Source organism: Pipistrellus hanaki (genome assembly GCF_964339955.1).
Source record: "Pipistrellus hanaki genome assembly, chromosome: 17".
In the NCBI taxonomy this organism is placed as follows: Eukaryota; Metazoa; Chordata; class Mammalia; order Chiroptera; family Vespertilionidae; genus Pipistrellus; species Pipistrellus hanaki.
Window position 1 is genome coordinate 26,053,609 of NC_140519.1, and position 20,998 is coordinate 26,074,606.

Consider the following 20,998-nt stretch of genomic DNA (forward strand, 5'->3'; position numbering starts at 1 on the left):
CAGCAAGTAAACAAAGCTTGATCAGGTGCATGTAATGGAGTCGATTCGAAACCCACGACAACTTTGCCTCGTGGGATCTGGCTATAAAAGACTCGGTTTTCAGGCTATGGTGCTGCCACTAGCTCTCCATCAGTAGAGACCTCACTTTCTTCTCATCTGTCTTTTCTCAGTCCTTCACTGCCCCCTCTCAGGCTCACCGAACCCGGCTGTGCTTTGTGCGGCACAAATATCTTCAAAAATTTTTATTGTGAGAAGTACCAGAAGCCATGTACAAGCCAAAAAGCATAAGAATTAAATAGAACACATAATTTTTCTACAGTTTTCTATACAAAAGGTTGATCTTTACAGGAATTTAAATAATCTAAAAAATCAGTGTCACTGATTGCAAAATAGGTATTTCTTTGGCTCTTTGGAGGTGACCAGCCTCCTATGTGGCCAGAAGACGAGGTGTTTGACATCGGCTACGAGCCTGCGCTGTGAGTCTCTGGCGAAGGTTCCTCACTCTCCCCAGAAGATCCCGTTCCACGGTGTCCCACTGTGCTTCTCTTTGGCTTAAAGAAACTTGAAAACAAAATTTTAAATGAACAGTTTAGTTTTCTGATAGGAATGAGACAGCGTTTATTTTAAAGGTAAACATGTTTTTGTAAAAATCAGTAATGAAATCAATAATAAAAACCAAGTTTCTTAAATGAAAGCCTGACATATTACCTGGCCCTACGTGTTCCATTTACAAGCTAAATATATACTTGTTGAATTGAGGAATGCTATCAGACAATTTATCCACTTTTGGTTATTAAATATTTTTCCCAATTTGGAAATACAACCTTTTAAATGAGGAACCAAGTCTGTCCCCAAGAAAATTTGAGTTCTTTGTAACAACAGTAAGTTTCCTCACTATGATGCTTAAGTAATAAGGCCCACAGCAAACGGGTTTTCAATGGTTGTTGGAAGCCCAGCCCAGAACAGAAGCAAGAAAATTCAAATGCGTAATAACTTTGAAGACGAATGCTGAGGTTTTCTCTTCACAAGGATGTAAAACAGTCCCGAATATCATTGATTCAGTTAGCGGCAGACTTCTGTTGTTTCGGGTGGTGCTGGTGCTAAAGGACTGGAGAAGCCTTACTGATGTGTGCCGACTTCCTTTACTGGGTTTTGGTCTGATCCCGTTGTTTCCTCAGATGGAGATTTGAGATTTTTGCTGCCTCCATTTTAAGATTTCCATTCCCAATGCCCCAGGAAAATGGCATCAACATGCCATAAATGTAATTCAAGTCACAATCTTCTTAAATATATTACATTTAAAATAATGGAAGAAATCTTTCTTGTTTATCAACTTACTCCGTGTGGAGGAATCCATTTCAGAAATGTCATGTAATTGTGAGGTTTTAGGCACACGGCTTGAGGTGACCAGTTCATTTTGGCATCGGGGCATTACTACAAAAGTGAGGAGACAAGAGGGTGCTTGGGAGTGAGGAGGAAGCCTTTATCAATCCCAAGTGGTCCCTAGTTCACCAGAATCATCGAGAGGAAAAGCCCCCTTTCTGTTCTGAGAAGAATGCTGGGAAGAAGGGGACACCATTCCAAGTGCAGGAAGTGCAGTTAGAATTAAGAGCTGAGAAGTTTTGGTAAAGTTCTCTGAAACACCTTTAACCCAAACAAGAAGCCTACAAACAACTCAAATATGGCTGTTAGGACAGAGATGCCAACATTTATTGGAAGAGATTGTAAAGTGTAATTATCAAGCTTTCCCCAAGAACTAACTGGGAGTTATCGCTGCTGGTTTTACCCAGGCAGGGCCTCATCACAAAATACACAGGAATCAGAACCACCAATAGGCAAGTTTTACCTGAAACCTTCTTAGGTAGTAAGCAGAGCAGTGTCCATCCCTAGCTGGTACCCCTCCCCATTTTTAATCAATCACTCCATTCCAAAAGTTATACTCACTCTCCAACATTTCCCTACCTCCTACAGCTATACAGCCAACAAGACACCCAAGTCTTTTGACTTTCCATTCGAACATCACTTATGACTTCCCCTCCTTTTCTGCTCCCATCCCTAGGGTTGCCTCCATGAGTCAGGCCCAGACTGCGTGGGTCACACTTATTAAGGTGCCTGCTGCTTTTAGCTGCTCTCAAGAGCTTTAGCTAACAGTTTTAACTCAGCTTTCGCTCAATGAGTCATTAAGATAATTTGACTAATTAACAAACGGCTAATTTGAACTGGTGTGAGGGATGGAATGAGAGTCATCTTCAACTATTTGAGGGCTGTCATGTGGCAGAGGTGGGCAAAGCCATCTGCATTGCTTCCGAGAACAGGCCTTAATGAGAGAATTAAGAAACAACAACACACACACAGTAAGAAAAGTAGAGTCAATGTTACGTAAGGGAAAAACTTTTAGGTGAGATCTGCATAAAATGGAATAAAGCACACATTTTTACTAAAATAAACTAGAAATGGCACTTTGTAAACATGAAGGGGATGCCACAGACCAGAGAACCATGGAAGAAAATAGAATTCCACGGGATGGCTGAGAAAATGTTTCTTTATTGAAGCTGTTTCTTTGACAGCCCCAATGCCTAAACCTACTCCTTCTGATTAGGGTAACCAGGTAGGGATTACCTTTTACCTGAAAAGTAATTTGAAGAAAAGTGCCAAAATACACCTCAAGGATTTATTCGCAATAACAGGCCATATTATTTAAATGAATCTATTTCACCATGGAGAGAAAGGCATTCATGGTACTCACCCTTATTGTGTATATGTTCAGCATGTTCCAACGCATCATCTAGCTCCTTCTCTAGAAACCACTTTCTAGATGCATCGGAAAGAGCAGAAGCTTTCTTTTCTGATTTCAGCTGAAAGTCTTTTTCTTCAGCTTCCTTCCACTAAATAGAAATAGGGGGTGAGGGGGATCACATGGACATTGTGGGAATGCACGTACCTGCATGTGCCCTGACCAGAACTGAATCTTGATCTGGTTCATAGGTCAACACTCAATCTCTGAGCCACTTCGGCCAGGCTATATACAAGCTTTTTATATGCCAAATGTCTTTTATAGGAATGCTAATGATTAAATGTGCATTAAATAACAAAAAACTTTGAAAAATCCTTAGGGCCAGAGAGGACCATAGAGATCCATCCCTTTCATGTTACTGATGAGGAGACCGAGATTGAGTAATCCTCCAAGACACAGTAGTCAAGCTAGAACCCAGGACACTGGACACAAAGGCAGATCTCTGCATACCACGAAAAGCTAGGATTCTCAGCGTACTCTCAAATGCACCATTTTACCCACGGAGAGTAACACCTAATTTTACAGTCTAGCCCCAGTGCTAGCAATCTTTACCCTGCAGATGTGGGATTTCATCACCACTTTCCTGAGAAGAACCTCAGTGATTTGAGCATCACTCCTACCCCTCCCCATCCATGAGTGAAAGTTATATCCTGGGGTTGGGTAGGAGGAAGATGAGTCTGGAATAGTGACTTGAAGGAAATATATTATGGAAAGCTTTCAGAATAGAACGATGATCTAGCAGCAGAGAGAGGAATGAATGAAAGCCAGTTATCAAGATCAAACTAGTTCTTGATCTCTCCCTGGCTCTTCAGTGTTCTTAAGGGAGGCCATTGTGTTGGCTGCATCCATAAAGCACTGGTCCCCGAGTTGTTCAGGGAGAATCGACCAAAACATATATACTCAAAACATATATACTCTTAAGTAACCTCCTCAAAACCCATTCTCTGGTTCTTCTTTGGGAATAGAATTCTAATTCTATTTGGGATGATAATGCTCCCTGCTAAAAAGACTTCATTTCCAATATCCTTTGCAGCCAAATGTGGCTAGAAATGCATCTGGGAATTCTGGAAAGGAGTTCTGGGAGATGGAGCCTCTTGCACTTCTGTCCTACCTCCTTCTTGCTGAATGGAATGTGTATGGGAGGCTGAAACCCATCATCTTGGATGGTAAGTTCACCTTGACAATGAGACACATACCAGGAAGTAGTGCAGAAAGGCTGGAGGAGGTAGTGTCCTGATGACCTTGGAGTCAGGATTCCACACGGGACTGCTTACCTCCAGACTTCTTTCATGTGAAGAAGGAAAACTTCTATCTTGTTTATCATCACTATTATTTTGGTCTTTGTTACTAACAACTACATATAATTCTTGACTCTTCAAAATCCTCTACTTTGTAAGTATAAAGAATTAGGTAAAGTAGTAATATTATGCCATCAGCCAGGACAAGTCCCACAAGCTGAGAAGCTGAGACACAGTAATGTAAATGCTTAGTTAGTGTTAGGTAGCATCCATCAATATTGGACTTCTCTGAGCAATACCTATTAAACTTTGATCATCTTTAAGATATTTCCCAACAAAAAATTACTTGGCTTAATGTTTTTGTCATTTGGTTATGTAATATTCCAAATTTTAAATACTTATAACAAGATTATAACATTATTCTTACCTTTTGAGCTTCATTCCACATCATTGCATTCAATACTTCCATTTCTTTCCTTCTGTTTTCCCGAAGGAGTTTGGCCATTTCCTGGTAAGATTCGTTTCGTTGTTGATCTTCCCGTCTTTGTTTTTGTAAAGCCTGAATTTGCCAGTCAGTGTTTAGACAGGCTTGTTCAGCTTTTGCCAAGTTTTCTTCAATTAACTAAGAAAAAAATTGTACATTTCAGGAATAAGGAAGGTCAGATTATATATAATTATGGCATATCTACTGAAAGTACCCAGGGCAGCTGCTTGTAAACATGGGTGCGTATTCAATCACCTCAGGGTGTTTAAAACAAACGGATGTCCAGCACCCACCACAAATCAACTAAATCAGTCTTTGGGGTGGCTGGATATTGGTCCTTTTAGAAAGTTCTTCAGCCGGGCCATAGTGGCTCAGTTAGTGCCTGAAAGGTTGCCGGTTTGATTCCTGGTCAGGCACATACCAAGATTATGAGTTCAATGCCTTCCTCTCTCGAAGCATGTCCTTGGGAGCAGAGGGGGATAGCTTCAGGCAATTGGAATATACAGCTAAGGTTGAGAACTTCTAGGCTAAGGGATAGGTGGGATTAAGCAATTTCCATGTTTCAACCCTTTAAAAATGAGTCAGGAGAGCCCATTCTTACAGACTGGACAAAAATCTTTAAGGAAAAAGATGGTAGGAATATTGTAGGGTTATTAGCCATGAACTATTACAGAACAGAAGAAGGTAAGAAACTCCTACACTATTCTTGGCTTTGCCAGGCTCTGCCACAGACCCACTTAGCATTCTTTTTAAGGGATAATACAGAACATTCTTTTGTGAAGGTCATTTTATTTCAATTCATTGAAGCCAGAATTTCTCCACAAAAAATTTTATAAGTTTGGGAAATTTTCTTAAAGAGTCACAATGTACTATATCCTCAAATTTGGCATGAAAAACAATATGACAATTTGCAGTACTAATTTATCACCTTCCATTTTACTGAATAATAGTTATTAATATTTTAGAGAATATACTTTGAAATTACTGGCTTATATATCAGGTAGAGACTTGATATTTTGTAACAAAAATCTACTCAGGGACAATTTCGAGACCATAACACAGGATACTACAATTTATAAACTTATTCCCTTTACATTTTTCTCTAAGTCTTAAAATTCTCAGAGTATAAAAGACACATGTATATGGCTGTCAAAGAAATATCTGCAATTAAAATAATGTGAGATTCTAGAAACTATGCTTACTGAAACAAAGACATAAATTAACTCAACTTTTACAGAGTTCAATTTTGAATTCTTTCTTTTACAATGACGGGGGATGGAAATCCCCCCTTTATGTACACACTAAATTGAATGCATTTTTACCTTTTGGGCTTTTTGGTTCTGTGTCTGATCTGCTTCCAACAGTCTATGAAATGAGCGTTCTTCAAGGTCCACTTTCCGTCTATAGGCATCTATATCTTGCCTCATTTCTTTTGCAACAGTTTCTTGATTTCTAGTAAGATTCTGATTAAAAAACCATTTGTTAAAAAAAAAAATCACCAATCTATAATAATAAAAGCATAATATGTAAATCGACTGGGCAAAGCCAGGGCCTGAGTCTGGGATTGAGGCAGCCAGCCACCACGGCTGCAAAGGTCTACTCTTGCACAAATTTTGTGCATCAGGTCTCTAGTCTATAATAATGCTAGAATACAAAAATGACCCCTTTTCCAGATTTCTAATATGCACACAAATAAAAACTGTAGTCATCTAATTTCAAAGTAAAAAACAAACATCAGTGACGTCAGTGAAAAATTAAAGAGGAAGGAGCTCTGAAAATTCTCGCATCCACAGAAGCACTAAGAACCCTGGCAAAACCAACTTTTCTCAAGACTCTGGAAATTACCTGAAAGCCCGCTGCAATCTGGGGAGCACTTATTCGTGGCTGAATCTTGGTAAGAACAGCAAGCATGATGGCATCTTTAACTTTAATTATTCCCATGTCCACCCCAACCCTAAGCTCTACATTAGCCTAGAAAACCAGCAGCCTGGCCGCCAATGGAGGGGGCAAATGGGAGTTGGAGCTCCTTCAAACTCCCATCCCCAGAGAACTGTCATCGTCTGACCTGTCAATGGTTCTGAAAGACCCCACTCCAAGGCTCTCTTTTCCAGTATTTGACCTGACTCAGAATTCAACTACTTTGAACAGCCCTTTTCCTGGGGACATTTGCTAAAAACAGAGGAAACTGTTGCATGCATTGGCTGCCTGAAGCAATGAATCCCAGATAGCATGAACAAGCTAATCAAAAAGCTTTACAGGGAAAGGCAGGAAACTGACGCCCACAGGGGGCCTTGAACAGCTCTGATAGAGCCTGGGACTCTAGAAGGCCATGTGCAAGTGCAAGGCTGTGCCCATGCCAGGGCAATATGAATGCTCTGACCTGAGAAGGTCCCAAGCTGTCAACTCTGGTGAACTGAGGCTTTGCACAGCCAGAAAGTGAAATCAAGACAGAGTTGTAAACTATGTCAGTGTTCAAGTTGTCGCCAACATGATGAACACACAGTCCCTGGGCAAAGACTAGAGGCTTACTGGTTCAAGGCATCTAAGGAAATACCTGTCCAATCACTAAGCTACCTGAGGAGGGACCTAAGTGGCTACATATGACAAAGACTGGAGACTTTACAGAATTAATTCAGAAAAGTCACTAAGCAAAGAAACTCTGGGAGGGAAGAAAATTTGATTTGGCACATTTTATTTAAAATATCTGGGTTTCACAAAAAAAATTATATGACATATTAAAAATCAAAAATATGGCCCTACATATTTTGAATAGACATTTACCACATGATTGCCAAAGAAGATTAATAATGGCTAGTAAGCATATGAAAAAGATGCTGATATCACTAGTCATCATAAGGGAAATAAAAATCAAAACCACAATAAGATACCACTTCACATCTACAACATGGCTATAATCAAAAGGATAGACAGCAACCATTGTTCATAAGAATGGGGAGAAATTGGGACTCTATACTTCTAGGTATCTAAGAAAATTGAAAATGTATGTCCAAACAAAAAGTTGTATGTGAATGTTCTTAGCAGCACTACTCATCATAGTGAAAACAACCCCAATATCCACCAACTGATGAATGAAGAAACAAAATGTGATCTGTCCATATAATGGAATATTTATTATTCAGCCCTGAAAATAATAAGATGCTGACTCAAGCTACAACATGACTGAACCTTGAAAATATCAATATTATACTATCAAAGAAATTTATTGATCACAAAAGATCACAAATGGTAAGATTTCATTTATATGAAATGTCCAGAATAGATAAATACAGAGACAGAAAGTAAATTAGTGGTTGCCAGGGAGGGAAACGGGAGTGAGTGTGAATAGGTACAGGTGTGGGGCTGGGGGTGGGATAGTAAACAGTATTCAAGAAGATTGAAGTTGAAAAAGCAAAATACCAATTGTTCGTAGCAAATAACCTCACTTATCCTTATTGATGATATTTAGCAGTTATTTTCTAACAGAGTTTTTTCTACTTTTCTAACTCTCTATTTGCAGCGTAATTACTATACAATTAGTTTAAAATAAAAATGTTTTTCAATTATATGCAGAGAAGACATGTATGAAGAAGTTTATTGCCAAAAATTCTTTTTTTTTTTTTTTAAATATATTTTATTGATTTTTGTACAGAGAGGAAGGGAGAGAAATAGAGAGCTAGAAACATCGATGAGAGAGAGTCATCGATCAGCTGCCTCTTGCACACCCCCTACCGGGGATATGCCCGCAACCAAGGTACATGCCCTTGACCGGAATCGAACCCAGGGCCCTTCAGTCCCCAAGCCGACGCTCTATCCATTGAGCCAAACCGGTCCCGGCTATTGCCAAAAATTCTAAACCACTTAAACTACCAACAGCAGAAAAACAGTTTAAGTTATGGCTCATTAATAGCTACTGCAAATGATAACTACAAAGATATATAGCATTTAGAAAAGAATTTGATTAAGCGAAAAAAAAACACACAACAAACTGTATATTCAGACATTTTTGCTACCTTACAATCCTAGATGACACTGTTTTTCTTAAAAAAAACAACAACAAATAAAATGAACACTAAAAAAAACATGAAAAATACAGTTTAAAAAAGAGTTTGTATGAACCGTGTTTTTCTTATATTGGAAATAGTTGATTTATACCTTCTGATAAAGTCTTTTTTGTGATTCGAGTTCCAGATGTCTAATTTCTAGGTCTTTGGCTGTGGTAGCAATTTCTCGATCCCTCATATTTACCTATGTTCAAAGAAAACCACAAACTGTGAATACCAAAAGAATTTACAAAATAATTTTTGTTTAATAGATTTAGTAATCTTTTAATCTAAACAACTCACTACAAGTGTTTAAAATAATAGGTATTGAGTTTTTGAAATCAGAATAATTGATATTATATTAACATTCGCTGTGGAATCTATGAATAATGTCAGAGTTAAAGTTAAGCCTAATTTTCTAAAAAAGAAAGCACAATTATCATATGCTTATTTACCAGACTGGGAGAACAGATGACAGTTCTTACCATATTACATTAGCCAATATTACAAGTTAGTAAAACTTGAGCAATTTAAATTTGCAGTGGATAAAAATATAGAATGTTTAATCACAAAGACACTGGTCAACCTGACTAATTTTCCTGGCATTTCTAAAATATTTAACCATGATGAAATATATGAAAGAGAATGAGAATAGTTGAGGGGAAAAGTCAATTAAGTTAGAGGGGTCATTTAGCATTCATTGTGAACTCCAGAGGTAATATTTAACTTAAAGGTGTTCATTACATTTAAATGATACTAAGTGAAGAGGATGCAAGAATACTAAGAATAATAAATAATAAACCTTTCTCTCAATCTCATCATCCAGTCTTTTTAGTTCCATTTCCTGCTGATCTTGCTGAAGCTTCAGCAAATGCCTTCTTGCGGCATCTTGTAAATGCATTTCCTGTATTTTCAGCTCCCTTTTCACAGCAGCTAGTCTTAAATACAAAATGTAGGGGGGCGGGGACGCAAAAATAGGGTTACAGTTGTTCACATGGAAAGTCATACAGGTTATATCAAGAAGAAAAAATAACATTTCCCATTATAGATTTAAATGGAAAAGCATTACACTTCACAAGGACGGGCCTTCCTACTTTGGTCCACTTCCCCAATTTCACTGGTGCCCCTGCCTCCAGCTTTGTTTACAGTATACATGAAAGATGCCCAGTTATAGGTCTGCACTCATGAACATGACAAGTCTCCTTCTCATATGCACAAGTTCTTCTTAAGCTTTACTACTCAGATCCTCTCATTGCAAGTGATAGCCTCTATTTCAAGGAAGAATGCCAAAAAATGCTCCAAGGTTACCCAAGATTATACTTATTCTTAGAATTTTAGGAGAAGGCTTATAGCTTTGCTTGGTAGCTCCTTTTAACCACATTAGAAATCTGTTTCATAAAGACACACCCAAGAAAAAGGATCATCTTAATTTCAGCATTTTACCTTTAAGCATTTAATGCTTCTTCCCCTATCTTCAAAGTATGAAATGCATGACGAGATAATCATTGTATGTTTCAATTGGCAGGTCACGCAGATGTATTTAAAACATAATTCTAAAAACTATGCTCCACCAAAGGAAATTTATCCAGAACAGTAATACAGAGCATTTCTGCCCATTGTGAGATAATGTTTCTAACAATGTCCTCCCAGGCACATAGATCTTGTATTATCCTGAATAATCAGTGCAGTTATATCATAGTTGGGAAATGACACTTGATTTTATTACATTTGAAAAGTGGCATATATACAGATTTCTTTTTATTAACTTAAATATTTGCTTAATGGAAATACCACAGTAATGCCACATATAGAGCTGTTCCTATAATGAAAAATGAAAAAAAAATGTTCAACTAACTTGTAAGTCCAGATTTTTTCAAGCTGATAAAACCTACCTCTGTCTTTGTTGTATCATCTTCTCCTCCTCTTGTAGGAGCATTTCTCTCCTTGCTTCTTCCGCTTTATGAAGCAGTTCTTGTTTTTGGCACCAAGCTTCATCTTCAGCTCTTTGCTGATCCACTTCAGCTTGCATATTCTTAACCGTCTGCCTTAAGTAGGTAATAGTTGTTATTATATGAAAATGCAAACAAGAAAACTTAAGTCCAAGAACAACCAAAACGTATAACTGATAATATACAATTGTTTTACTTCTATATGTAAGAATTAAATATCTTTAGAGATATTTCCAGCCTTTAAATGCTAATTTTACACAAATACATAATCATGTACATGTATTTTTCATAAAAACTTTTCTTGTTTACATTTATAATAGATCTTGTTTCTATCGAAGAACAACTTTTCCAGGATTACCTCTCTCTTAAGTACTCCAATTCATCATTCCTTATTCTTTCCCGTTCCTGTGTCTGATAGTCCACGATGAACTTGGGGTACTGGTTAAATACTGGGTACTGTCCTTTTGTCAGTGCCACAAAGCCACTGAGCACATTCTCCGGATGAATGTCAGCAGGTGTGGTACTCATGAGACGATAAACTTCTCTAATTACAACACTTATGTCCAGGTTATTCCGATGGTGAAAAAAGTACTGTAAGAAAAATTTGTGTTTAAATCGAGATTTACCTAACAAAGCATTTACAGGTAGAATTAAAAAGGGAGTTTAAAAATGTAACTGTGACTTTATCATGAAGAGGATTTCTTTTTTTCAAATTCAAGGAAGCTCTACTTAACCCAAGTTCTAAAATGAAGATCCAATTTTTCATTTTCAAAGTGTAAAAAAACTTCACCACCACATTATACACTTTCGAAATAACACTTTAAAATTTTAACTCAAAATGAAGGCATCTTAAATAATAGAAGAATACTTCAACAGTGGAACAAATGCTTCTACTTGGATTTTATCCCTTCAAAATGCAAAATAAATAAATTGGGGGGAAATTATCCTTTGAAAATAAATTAGTTTGATTTTTTTTTTTAATCTGAAAAAATTTCACATTATCTTGTTCTGCTGGCAGATCTGAATTCATACAGGGCAGGCCAAAAGTAGGTTTATAGTTGTTCAGATGGAAAACATAATAATTACTAAATAACAATACAAGAATAAACTCTGATTCACAAAGCCCCCTAAAAGTGGGGCAAAAATAGATTTACACAATGCTCCCTTATCCCCCCCACATACACATATTTATCTTGTGAGCATACAGTAAAAATAAAGTTTAATTTGTCAGGGATCACAAAATAAGAAGAAAAAAAAACACACACAAAAAAACCCCCTAATTTAATTCAACCTGTCTACCAAAAACCCTCTCCTTTCCAAAAGCATCTCTACTGCTTTCTTTCAGTCACTCTCTTGCCAAGCCTCAAAATTCTCAGTTAGCATTCAGCACATGTAATACGCATTCAGATTATCACAGACCAGATGGGTCACTGTGATAAAATCATGTACGGAATAAATTCAATTGTTAAATATCCTTTATACAGGCAAAAAAGCACAAGACTCCCATATTATCATGATTCTTTTCTGAAGCTAAGATAAGACTAACAGTCTGCTGCAATTGCCTGCTGAATTGTCTACAAACTGAAAGAACATGGCTGTGGTATAGCTTACTCTCCACTATATTCCTACCCCTTCGTACCGGGACCTGACATACAATAGGTACTCAATAAATAAATGGGTTTTTCAATGGAAAGAAATGAAACTTGAGAACTGCTACCTAAGAACAAGGATATTTACCTCAAAATCATCTTTACGATTACAGTTGAGCAAAGGAGCTCTAGAACATATGTTGTAGGCTACAGCGGTCATCAGCAGGAATGAAGGATGGTTGGAAAAGACATTATCAAATAATTTTAGCCACTCCTCTCTTGTCAGTACTTCTGAGAACACAGTTTCAAGAAGAGGCCATGCATATAGCTAAAATGAATAAGAAAAATGCATTAGTTTCCTAGGGAAAAGTCATAATGTCATTGCTAATGATGCCTTAAGTTTGGTTTAGTTATTAAAATGATTACTTTTAAAACATAAGTAAAGAACTACCTTAATTTGGACCCTTCTTTATAGACTTTCAGGAAAGCAGTTTAAATGAGGAAAGAGAATGAAATAACGTTAAAAATACAATAGTATGTTTTTTATTATACTCTCTCAAGAAAATACTGTTTGGTGATAGAACGAATGCTAGTTTCCAAAATAAGATATGCTATTGTAAGAACCTGACACTTCTTACCTGGGAAGTTACATCATGATCTATGAAGTGCTGCAGCAGCTCCTTGTCATGAAATGCCAGGACATTTTCTATCATACTAAGAATATTGATAGGAGGGTTAGGAAAATACTCAAACCAGTGTTGACACCAATTGGCTATGAAGAAAAAATCAGGAAAGTTATCTTTACCTTTCTATATTATCAAATAACTTTGCAATTTTTTAACATATATTTTATTGATTTTTTACAGAGAGGAAGGAAGAGGGATAGAGAGCTAGAAACATCGACCAGCTGCCTCCTGCACACCCCCTACTGGGGATGTGCCCGCAACCAACGTACATGCCCTTGACCGGAATTGAACCTGGGACCCTTTGGTCCGCAGACCGACGCTCTATCCACTGAGCCAAACCGGTTTCGGCAACTTTGCAATTTTTAAATGTAACCACTCTTCATGTCCTCTGCATGCCCATTAATAATAAAGAAAAAAAAAACTCTTTTAATTCTATAACAATAGATTTAAAAATTCCATCATGTTGTGCTCGCTTCGGCAGCACATATACTAAAAATTCCATCATGTTAACATAATATTTTAGGTTAACAGAAATTTGCCAATTTCTTCAGAGCAGTCAGTAAGAAACAAACAAAAAGTAAAACAAAACTTCCCAAAACATTCCTGATCCCAGCTGCAAGGCACTTTCTTATTGATTTGTTTCTAATAGTTTTTATTTCATTTTTTATTTATTGAATTTATTGGAGTGACATTGGTTAATACAATTACATAGGTTTCAGATGTAGAATTCCATAATACATCATCTGTATACTGTATTGTGTATTCACACTCCAAGTAAGTCTCCTTTCATCATCATTAATCCCCCTTTATCCTCTTCTACCTCCCACACCCCCTTAATTTGTTTCTTTTCATTTTAAAATAAAACTCTTAGTGTTACTGGCAGGGCAAACTAGTACAACCTTTTTGAGGAATCAATTAGGAAATTCATATTTTATGACACAATAATACCAATTATTGAAATCTACCCAATAAAAGTTATTATAAAAGTTATGTAAATATAATTATAACACTGTTAACTTATAAGTAAAAATTAGAAACAAACTAAATTTCCAACAATAGATTAAATTAGTACATGCACACTATGAAATACTACAGTAAATAAAATCGTTATAAAATTTATAAAAATAAGAAAAATGTATACAGTACATTAAATAAAACTAGTATGATTATAAAAATAAAAAACAGCTTAAAAGTGTGAAAAAATTAGGAAAATCTCCCAGAAGCATAGCAGTTGAAGAATAGATAAATTACAGTGTACCTAAAGATGAAATACATTATGCAGGCAATAAATTATGTTTTTCAAGAATATATAATGATTTGGGGGAAATGCTCTTATAAGAAATTCACTTATATATTATCAGATTATCCTTGGGGGGAAAAGAATAGTGGTAGATTTTTTTTTCTTTTGTATATTTTCCTATATTTTCTTCAATGATCAGTGAAAACTTATCAAAGCAAATACAATGTCATAACATGAACAAAAAACCATGTAAAGAGAAATATTCACAATATGTACACCTGGATCTTCTCAGAATTTTATTTGTCATAATTACCTTCTCCCTTCTCTGTATAAGAAAAACACTAATTTAAAAACAAATGTAAGATTAGTTATGTTTGTTAAAACCTATAATTTGAGTCCAGTTTATTAAGTGTTCAACTGATCTGATCAACCAACATGAGAACAATGACTCACTTGTCGGTGTAAAGGACGATGAAAAGCAGTCAACCCAACAACTGGGAATACAGGCCATAGGCTCCGCCTGCCTGGTCCAGTCCTTGTTCTGCCATCAACCTAACCTTGGGAACTTAAGCTCTCTGTGCCTCAGTTTCCTTATCTACAGAAAGGGGGCAGTAACACCACCTACCCCATAGATTGTTGTGAGGATTAAATGAGATAATAGACAAAATACTGAGATGGTACCTGGCACACAGGAAGTTCTCAAATGTTAGCTTTGGATGATAAGAAGGAGATAGCAGCCAGTACTTGCCACAACCGCTCTGTACGCTAAATGCTTTACATACAGTACTTACTACGTTCTATGAGTAAAAACTGACTTTTAGTAGGAAACCCATCTGCTGCCTTCTTACTAATAATTAGCTACAACAGTGTCTTCTAAAATATAACTATCCAAATATTCTTGTAAATGAGAGGTTTATTGTGTAAATGGCTGCACTATTTTATGCTCTATATCTGATTGTTTCACACTAGATTTATTCAATGTTGCAAAGGTGCAAAGCCATCAGGAAAATGTACAAGAATTCAATCTTGGTTTCATTAATGATAATTTACTTACTTATAAGAGTAGCAACAACTTCAAAACAGATGAGTTGGTTGTTCTGGAATAATTTCACAAATGGAAATGCCAGGAGTGGAAGATACGGGGTGTCACTAAAGATGGCAGACCAGTGCGCCAATGCAGATAGGGTTCTGTGAATAACATAAGGAAATAAAGACCAGAAAACAGATTATTATTAAAGCTTATTTGAATAGACAATACAGTTACATAATAACAAATTTGCTACAGAAGGCATATTTGCTGAAAATTCTCTCTCCCTATTGTCTAGCTCACATCCCGTTACCATCACCAAAACTTCTTTCAATGTGCGAGTTCCTCCGTCTCTCATCTTTTATGACATTGACATTTTGAGGAATACCGGACAGCTATTTCATAGATTGTCCCTCAACTTGGAGGACAATCTCATGATTAGACAGAGGTTATATATTTTTGGCAAGAATACCACAAAAGCAATGTATAATATAGTGATAGGCTTTATCACTGGCGATTTTAAACTTGAGTGATTGGTTAAGGTAGTGTCTGCTGAGTTTCTCTACTATAAAATTACCATTTTCCTATTTGTATATGATACACGTTTTGGAGGAGATTCACATTGCTGCAATAGACTGAACATACCTCTGTAATACTCTGAGTAGTTTCCTACTTTTAATGGGGTATTGCCTCTGAAGATTGAGAAATGCCATGTGAACTCCTTTATCCATCAAGCTACTAAATGCAGTATGATTTTCAGGCAACTGCAGCAGAGAGCGCCAGATGAACATTCTGAAATGAAAATGTAATTTTTTACTATGAAAAATCTGGGGGATAAAACCGATTTAACATGAAAGAATTTCAATTTTACCTGTATTTTGTTGGATATTCACCATAGCCTTTTAATAAGATTTGTAAACGTTTTTTATTTAATCCATCTGACAATTCATTCTATAAAGAAAAAATATCAATGAACAACATAATCATAAAACTAAAAAGGTAAACTAGCCCACAGTGGCTTTACAACACAAGCATGGTAAGAAATATTTTTATGTCTTTGGACTTTCTTTCCTCTCTCTCTCTCTCTCTCTCTCTCTCTCTCTCTCTCTCTCTCTCTCACACACACACACACACACACACACACACACGGTAACAGATCATCTCAAACAAGACAAAAAGACAAATTGGTACGTCCTTTTTATAGAATAATTTGGCTATTAATATAAAAAATTTTATGCATACACTCTGACTTTAAAACATCTACTTCTACAGATACATTTGTGCAAATGTTCAAATATAATTGTACAAGGATATTCACTGTATCACAGATTGTGTTAACAGAAGACTGACAATACAACCTAAGTGCCAGCCAACAGGGTCCTAATTAGATAAATTAAAGTACATCCATAATGCAGTACTATGCAAATATTTTTTAAACATTGTAGCACGATATGTACTAATATAAACAGATATTTAATCTGTTAAGTGATAAAAACAAGTTATAGACAGTGCTGTAAAAAAACTTAAATATATGCAGATATACATATGCTTATATATGCACAGAAAATTTCAGAAAGACATCAACAACTATCAACAACAACAGCCTCTGGGGAGTGAGATGAAGAGTGAGCTAGAGAACAGGAAGGAAGAAAGTGTGCTTTTAGTTTTCCCTTTCTGTACCATCACTGTCTAACAGGTAACACAAGTCACAAATGTCATCTAAAACTTTCTAGGAACCACAGTAGAAAATAAAAAGGAGCAGGTAAAATTAAGTTTAATAATATGTATTATTTAACTGAATATAATAAAAATGTTATAATTTCAACATACAATCAGCATTAAGTTATTATTAAGATAGGCTACATTCTTTTGTTCACACTAAGTTCTCAATACTTGATGTGTGTTTCACATGTAAGGACTAGCCACGTCTCGAGTACCCGTCAGCTACAAGTGGCTAGGATATTTGATGGTGCAATTCTATACAGTTTGACTTTTACAAAAGCGGAAGCATGTGTTAATTTTATATTAAAAAAAATTTAAGCATATTAATTTTTGTTACACAACTTTCTCCTCTTCATATTATTTTCTTCATATTACTTCCTAAGAGAGGGAAGAGTGATGATGGCCTCGAAAGCATGAGCCTTGTCTACGGCAGTCACGACAAACAGAAGTTTAATCATGATATGTTCTTACCTCTTTATTTTCAAAATGGCTGGTCAGGTCTTGCTTTAATATTCTGGTCTGTATCTTGTTGTCCTTTGATTTTGCTGGCCGCTGTACTCTTCCTGATGTTACTTTTATCTTAAGATCACCAGAAGTCGGTTTACGTTTAGGCAAATCTTCGATCACTTTCACTAAAGGAGGAGGTGGCTAAAGAGGAAAAAAAATAATCTAGTAGCTCTCCTTGGAAAATAGACCTGTTAACATATGATTTACAAAATTTGTTTTGATCAATTTAATAATGAGCCTTAATATAGGTAATTATTTTTCAGGCAAAAAGTGTAAGATATCCAAGAATGTTTCCTTGTTGACTAACAAATCAAAGCAAATTTCTGCTACGTTCCTTTGAAGAATGCACATGAAGACCCATGATTAACAACACGTAGGATTTAATAATTCCATGAAAGCTGGCCTTAGATCACAGACTACAATTCATGTTTGCATTCTGTTGATAAGGTTAGTAGCACGGTGATCATTTGTGGCAGGAAAGTGTTAGACATTGGCCTGTACAATGCTGACAAAAGCCCCCTAATGTTCTTTGGTGCAAGTGAATTTTCTCTGAGAAAAACTGATGGGCGGTGGCAAGCAGTGAGGGCTCTCAGTGTGGGTGTATCTGCTTAAGTCACTGTTACTCAAGAGCAGTTAAGACCAATGCAAGGGTGGCTAACATGGATGGAGGACAGGCAACACACGTACACGTATTTCATACTTAAGAAATTAATGACTTAGTGTTGACTAGATTTAGGAAATAAAGGCGTAGGAACAGTCACAGTGCTCCAAGGTATCTAGAAGGAAGAGTGAGACAGAAACAAAGAGACTGGAACCCAAGAGACTGGAGCAGGTTATGTGGGGCACCTTGCATGGGGCAGGGACACCAGACTGATGCCCTTGAGAAAGGCAGACATTTAAGAATGGAGGATAAGTGAGAGATCAAGTCTGGAGATACGGCTTTGGGAGTAAAATATATTTTTAAAAAAATGGATAAGGTCCAAGGAAGTTAGAAGGTTGTGGCATGAAGATTTTATTTTTTATGATACATGTAAGTTTTTAAAAAATTGATGTTATTGCCCAGCCAGTGTAGCTCAGTGGTTGAGCATCAACCCAGGAGACAAGAGGTAACTGGTTTCATTCACGGTCAGGACACATACCTGGGTTGCGGGCTCAATTCCCAGTAGGGGGTGTGCAGGAGGCAGCCAATCGATAAAGTTTTTCTCTCATCGCTATTTCTATTCTATCCCTTTATCTTCCTCTCTTTAAAAATCAATAAAAATCATATTAAAAATATTGATATTATTTACTTGATAACATACCTTATTTATTTCTTGTGTTAAAGCTTGAACTGAATATATGTTCAGACTTCCATTTTCCATAACACATGCAATGTACCGCCCGTGTGGGCTAATTACCGATGAGCTGATTCCTTCGTCAAGGCTCCCGATTTCAAAGAGAAGTTTACAAGTCTGTATATTGATGAATCTCATAATACCATCTTGACTTAGCACTCCTAGAGCCTAACAATAGAGAGAAGCCAAGTCAAGTCAAAAGTCTGAAAGCCAAACTACACACACACACACACACACACACACACACACACACACTCAGGTCCAGAGAAGCCTGGCTTTCCTCGGAACAAGCCTGAGCCCACCCTGGGGAACTGTATAGAAAGGTCACCTCCGGCTCCTCCCTTCCCACAGGCAGGCATGAGATAGCCACTAATCCCTACAAAGGGAACAGAGAGATGAGACAGTTCTTCACTTTGGTTTCCACACTGGCTGTGGGAAGTGAGGCGGGCGGAGCCTGTGTATTCCTGCACTGTCCCCCAAGTTTGATCAAAGCTAACATCTACCCTGCTGCTCCCACACACCTGGGACTCTCAGTGAGGCTCCCCAGGTCTACGTGCTTTCAGCTGCTATAACTAACATCTGGGGAACATAGAAAGTTTCTGAGTTGCAAGAATAGTGGAGAGGTAAGAGGGAAGCTAGTCTTTTAGAGATTGGCCATCTCTAGGTAATAACAGAGAGTACATTGCCAGTAACATACAAAACCTAAAATTTTAACTCATATTTTACAAAATTAAAAATATACTAGAAATGAGTGAGCAACTATGGAAGACCAGAGTTTGGAGGTTGCTGGAAGCAGTGTGAATGGGACACTCTAAAAACCATGTCCTCTGTCGGTCAGGTTGTAGGAAACCCCCTCATTCGCAGCTGATGCAACCTCTCCAGAGGGCACCTGCCACATTTACGGAGCACGTACACTGATACCACTATTTCAATTCTGGGGTTTTGTCCTACAGACAGGCTATGTGGATGTTGCATGCAAAAAAGGTATTCAGTGAAGTATTATTTGTAAAAGAAAAGAACTAAAAAAAAGGTGAAGTTGCCGGGACCGGTTTGGCTCAGTGGATAGAGCGTCGGCCTGTGGACTGAAAGGTCCCGGGTTCGATTCCGGTTGAGGGCATGTGCCTTGGTTGCAGGCACATCCCCAGTGGGGGGTGTGCAAGAGGCAGCTGATTGATGATTCTCTCTCATCGATGTTTCTAACTCTCTATCCCTCTCTCTTCCTCTCTGTGAAAAATCAATAAAATATATTTTAAGAAAAAAAAAAAAAAAAAGGTGAAGTGCCCACTAATAAGACTGGTTAAAAAAATTGTGTAACACTATAAAATAGGAAGTTCTGCAGGGACATAGAATTATCTTCAAGGTAAATTAAGTGAAGAAAAACAAGGTGCACAGCTCTAGAAAAAGTGGGGGGAAAAAAAGACCAGAACAACAGTGGTATGGAGAGTGAATAACTGGGCAAATGGGAGTGAGGGAGGAGTAAGAGATGTCACTGTCTGCCTATATACATTTTTATGTTTCCAACCATGTGACTTTGTTACCTGTTAAAAAACTTAAGGGTGGAGCTGGGTGGAGGGGGGAAGTAGGGAGAAACAGGGGCCATCTGTAATACTGTCAACAATAACAAATAGAAATTTTAAAAATTTAAGATATAATAAACATATGCACATGATACATATACATACACACACACGCATCATGAGCATATACAAAAATTTATTAAAGTATAAGACCCAAAATAATTAATTTAAAACAAAAAAGTTAATGGAAGTTAAAAATAGTGACAGGAATGTGAAGTCCAGCATAGGAAGTATATAGTCAATAATATTGTAAGAGCCATCTATGACACCCATTGGGTACTAGAAATATCAGGGGTATGCTTTGTAAAGTATATGATTATCTAACCATTATGCTATATAACTGAAACTAATACAAAATAATATAGAATATAAACTATAATTTTAAAAAATTTTAATATTTTTTTTAAAGTTAAGGTCAGACTATACTCAACTATTAAAAAAAAAAAAAGATGTGTATTGGGGGTGGGAAATGCACTTTGAATACTAAGGCAAGATGCAAAGAAACGTGTCTCATAGGATTGAGGTGCGCAATTGTGGTAGATAAAACACTGTTCAACCAAGTGAGAAAATTGTAGCTCTAGTCTCACCTTTAATCATTACAACCAACAGGAGTATAATGATTAAGTTTCTATGCTTTAGTGTCATAATCTGTAGAATGGTGAGAATACCTTCCTTGCCTATGCTCAAAGAATTTAAGGCTCAAATAAAAAATAACACGTGAAAGCATCCTGTAGACTATGAAGTAGGGCATGAAATTAAAATACACTGATCTTAGGAAAAATAAATGAAAAGGTAGCCTTTAGAAAAAGAG

The 20,998-nt window shown here is 36.8% G+C and overlaps 1 protein-coding gene across 2 annotated transcripts in view; it reads right to left on the bottom strand.

Annotated features, from left to right (window-relative positions):
• Nucleotides 1–227: 227 nt before the first annotated feature.
• Nucleotides 228–20,998, bottom strand: part of TBC1D31 (TBC1 domain family member 31) — a 37,702-nt gene continuing 16,931 nt past the window's right edge. The window contains exons 7-22 of one of the 2 annotated variants that reach the window (XM_084864903.1): nucleotides 18,578–18,778; nucleotides 17,241–17,417; nucleotides 15,919–15,998; nucleotides 15,693–15,839; nucleotides 15,075–15,208; nucleotides 12,733–12,866; nucleotides 12,243–12,422; nucleotides 10,864–11,096; nucleotides 10,449–10,601; nucleotides 9,359–9,494; nucleotides 8,669–8,761; nucleotides 5,839–5,979; nucleotides 4,460–4,654; nucleotides 2,747–2,885; nucleotides 1,339–1,434; nucleotides 228–561 (exon numbers count right to left, since the gene is read on the bottom strand). In XM_084864903.1, the coding sequence (XP_084721029.1) occupies nucleotides 428–561; nucleotides 1,339–1,434; nucleotides 2,747–2,885; nucleotides 4,460–4,654; nucleotides 5,839–5,979; nucleotides 8,669–8,761; nucleotides 9,359–9,494; nucleotides 10,449–10,601; nucleotides 10,864–11,096; nucleotides 12,243–12,422; nucleotides 12,733–12,866; nucleotides 15,075–15,208; nucleotides 15,693–15,839; nucleotides 15,919–15,998; nucleotides 17,241–17,417; nucleotides 18,578–18,778 (2,373 nt within the window). In that variant the 3' untranslated portion in view covers nucleotides 228–427. The remainder of the gene's footprint in view (nucleotides 562–1,338; nucleotides 1,435–2,746; nucleotides 2,886–4,459; nucleotides 4,655–5,838; nucleotides 5,980–8,668; nucleotides 8,762–9,358; nucleotides 9,495–10,448; nucleotides 10,602–10,863; nucleotides 11,097–12,242; nucleotides 12,423–12,732; nucleotides 12,867–15,074; nucleotides 15,209–15,692; nucleotides 15,840–15,918; nucleotides 15,999–17,240; nucleotides 17,418–18,577; nucleotides 18,779–20,998) is intronic. The other variant, XM_084864902.1, reaches the window with a different exon arrangement.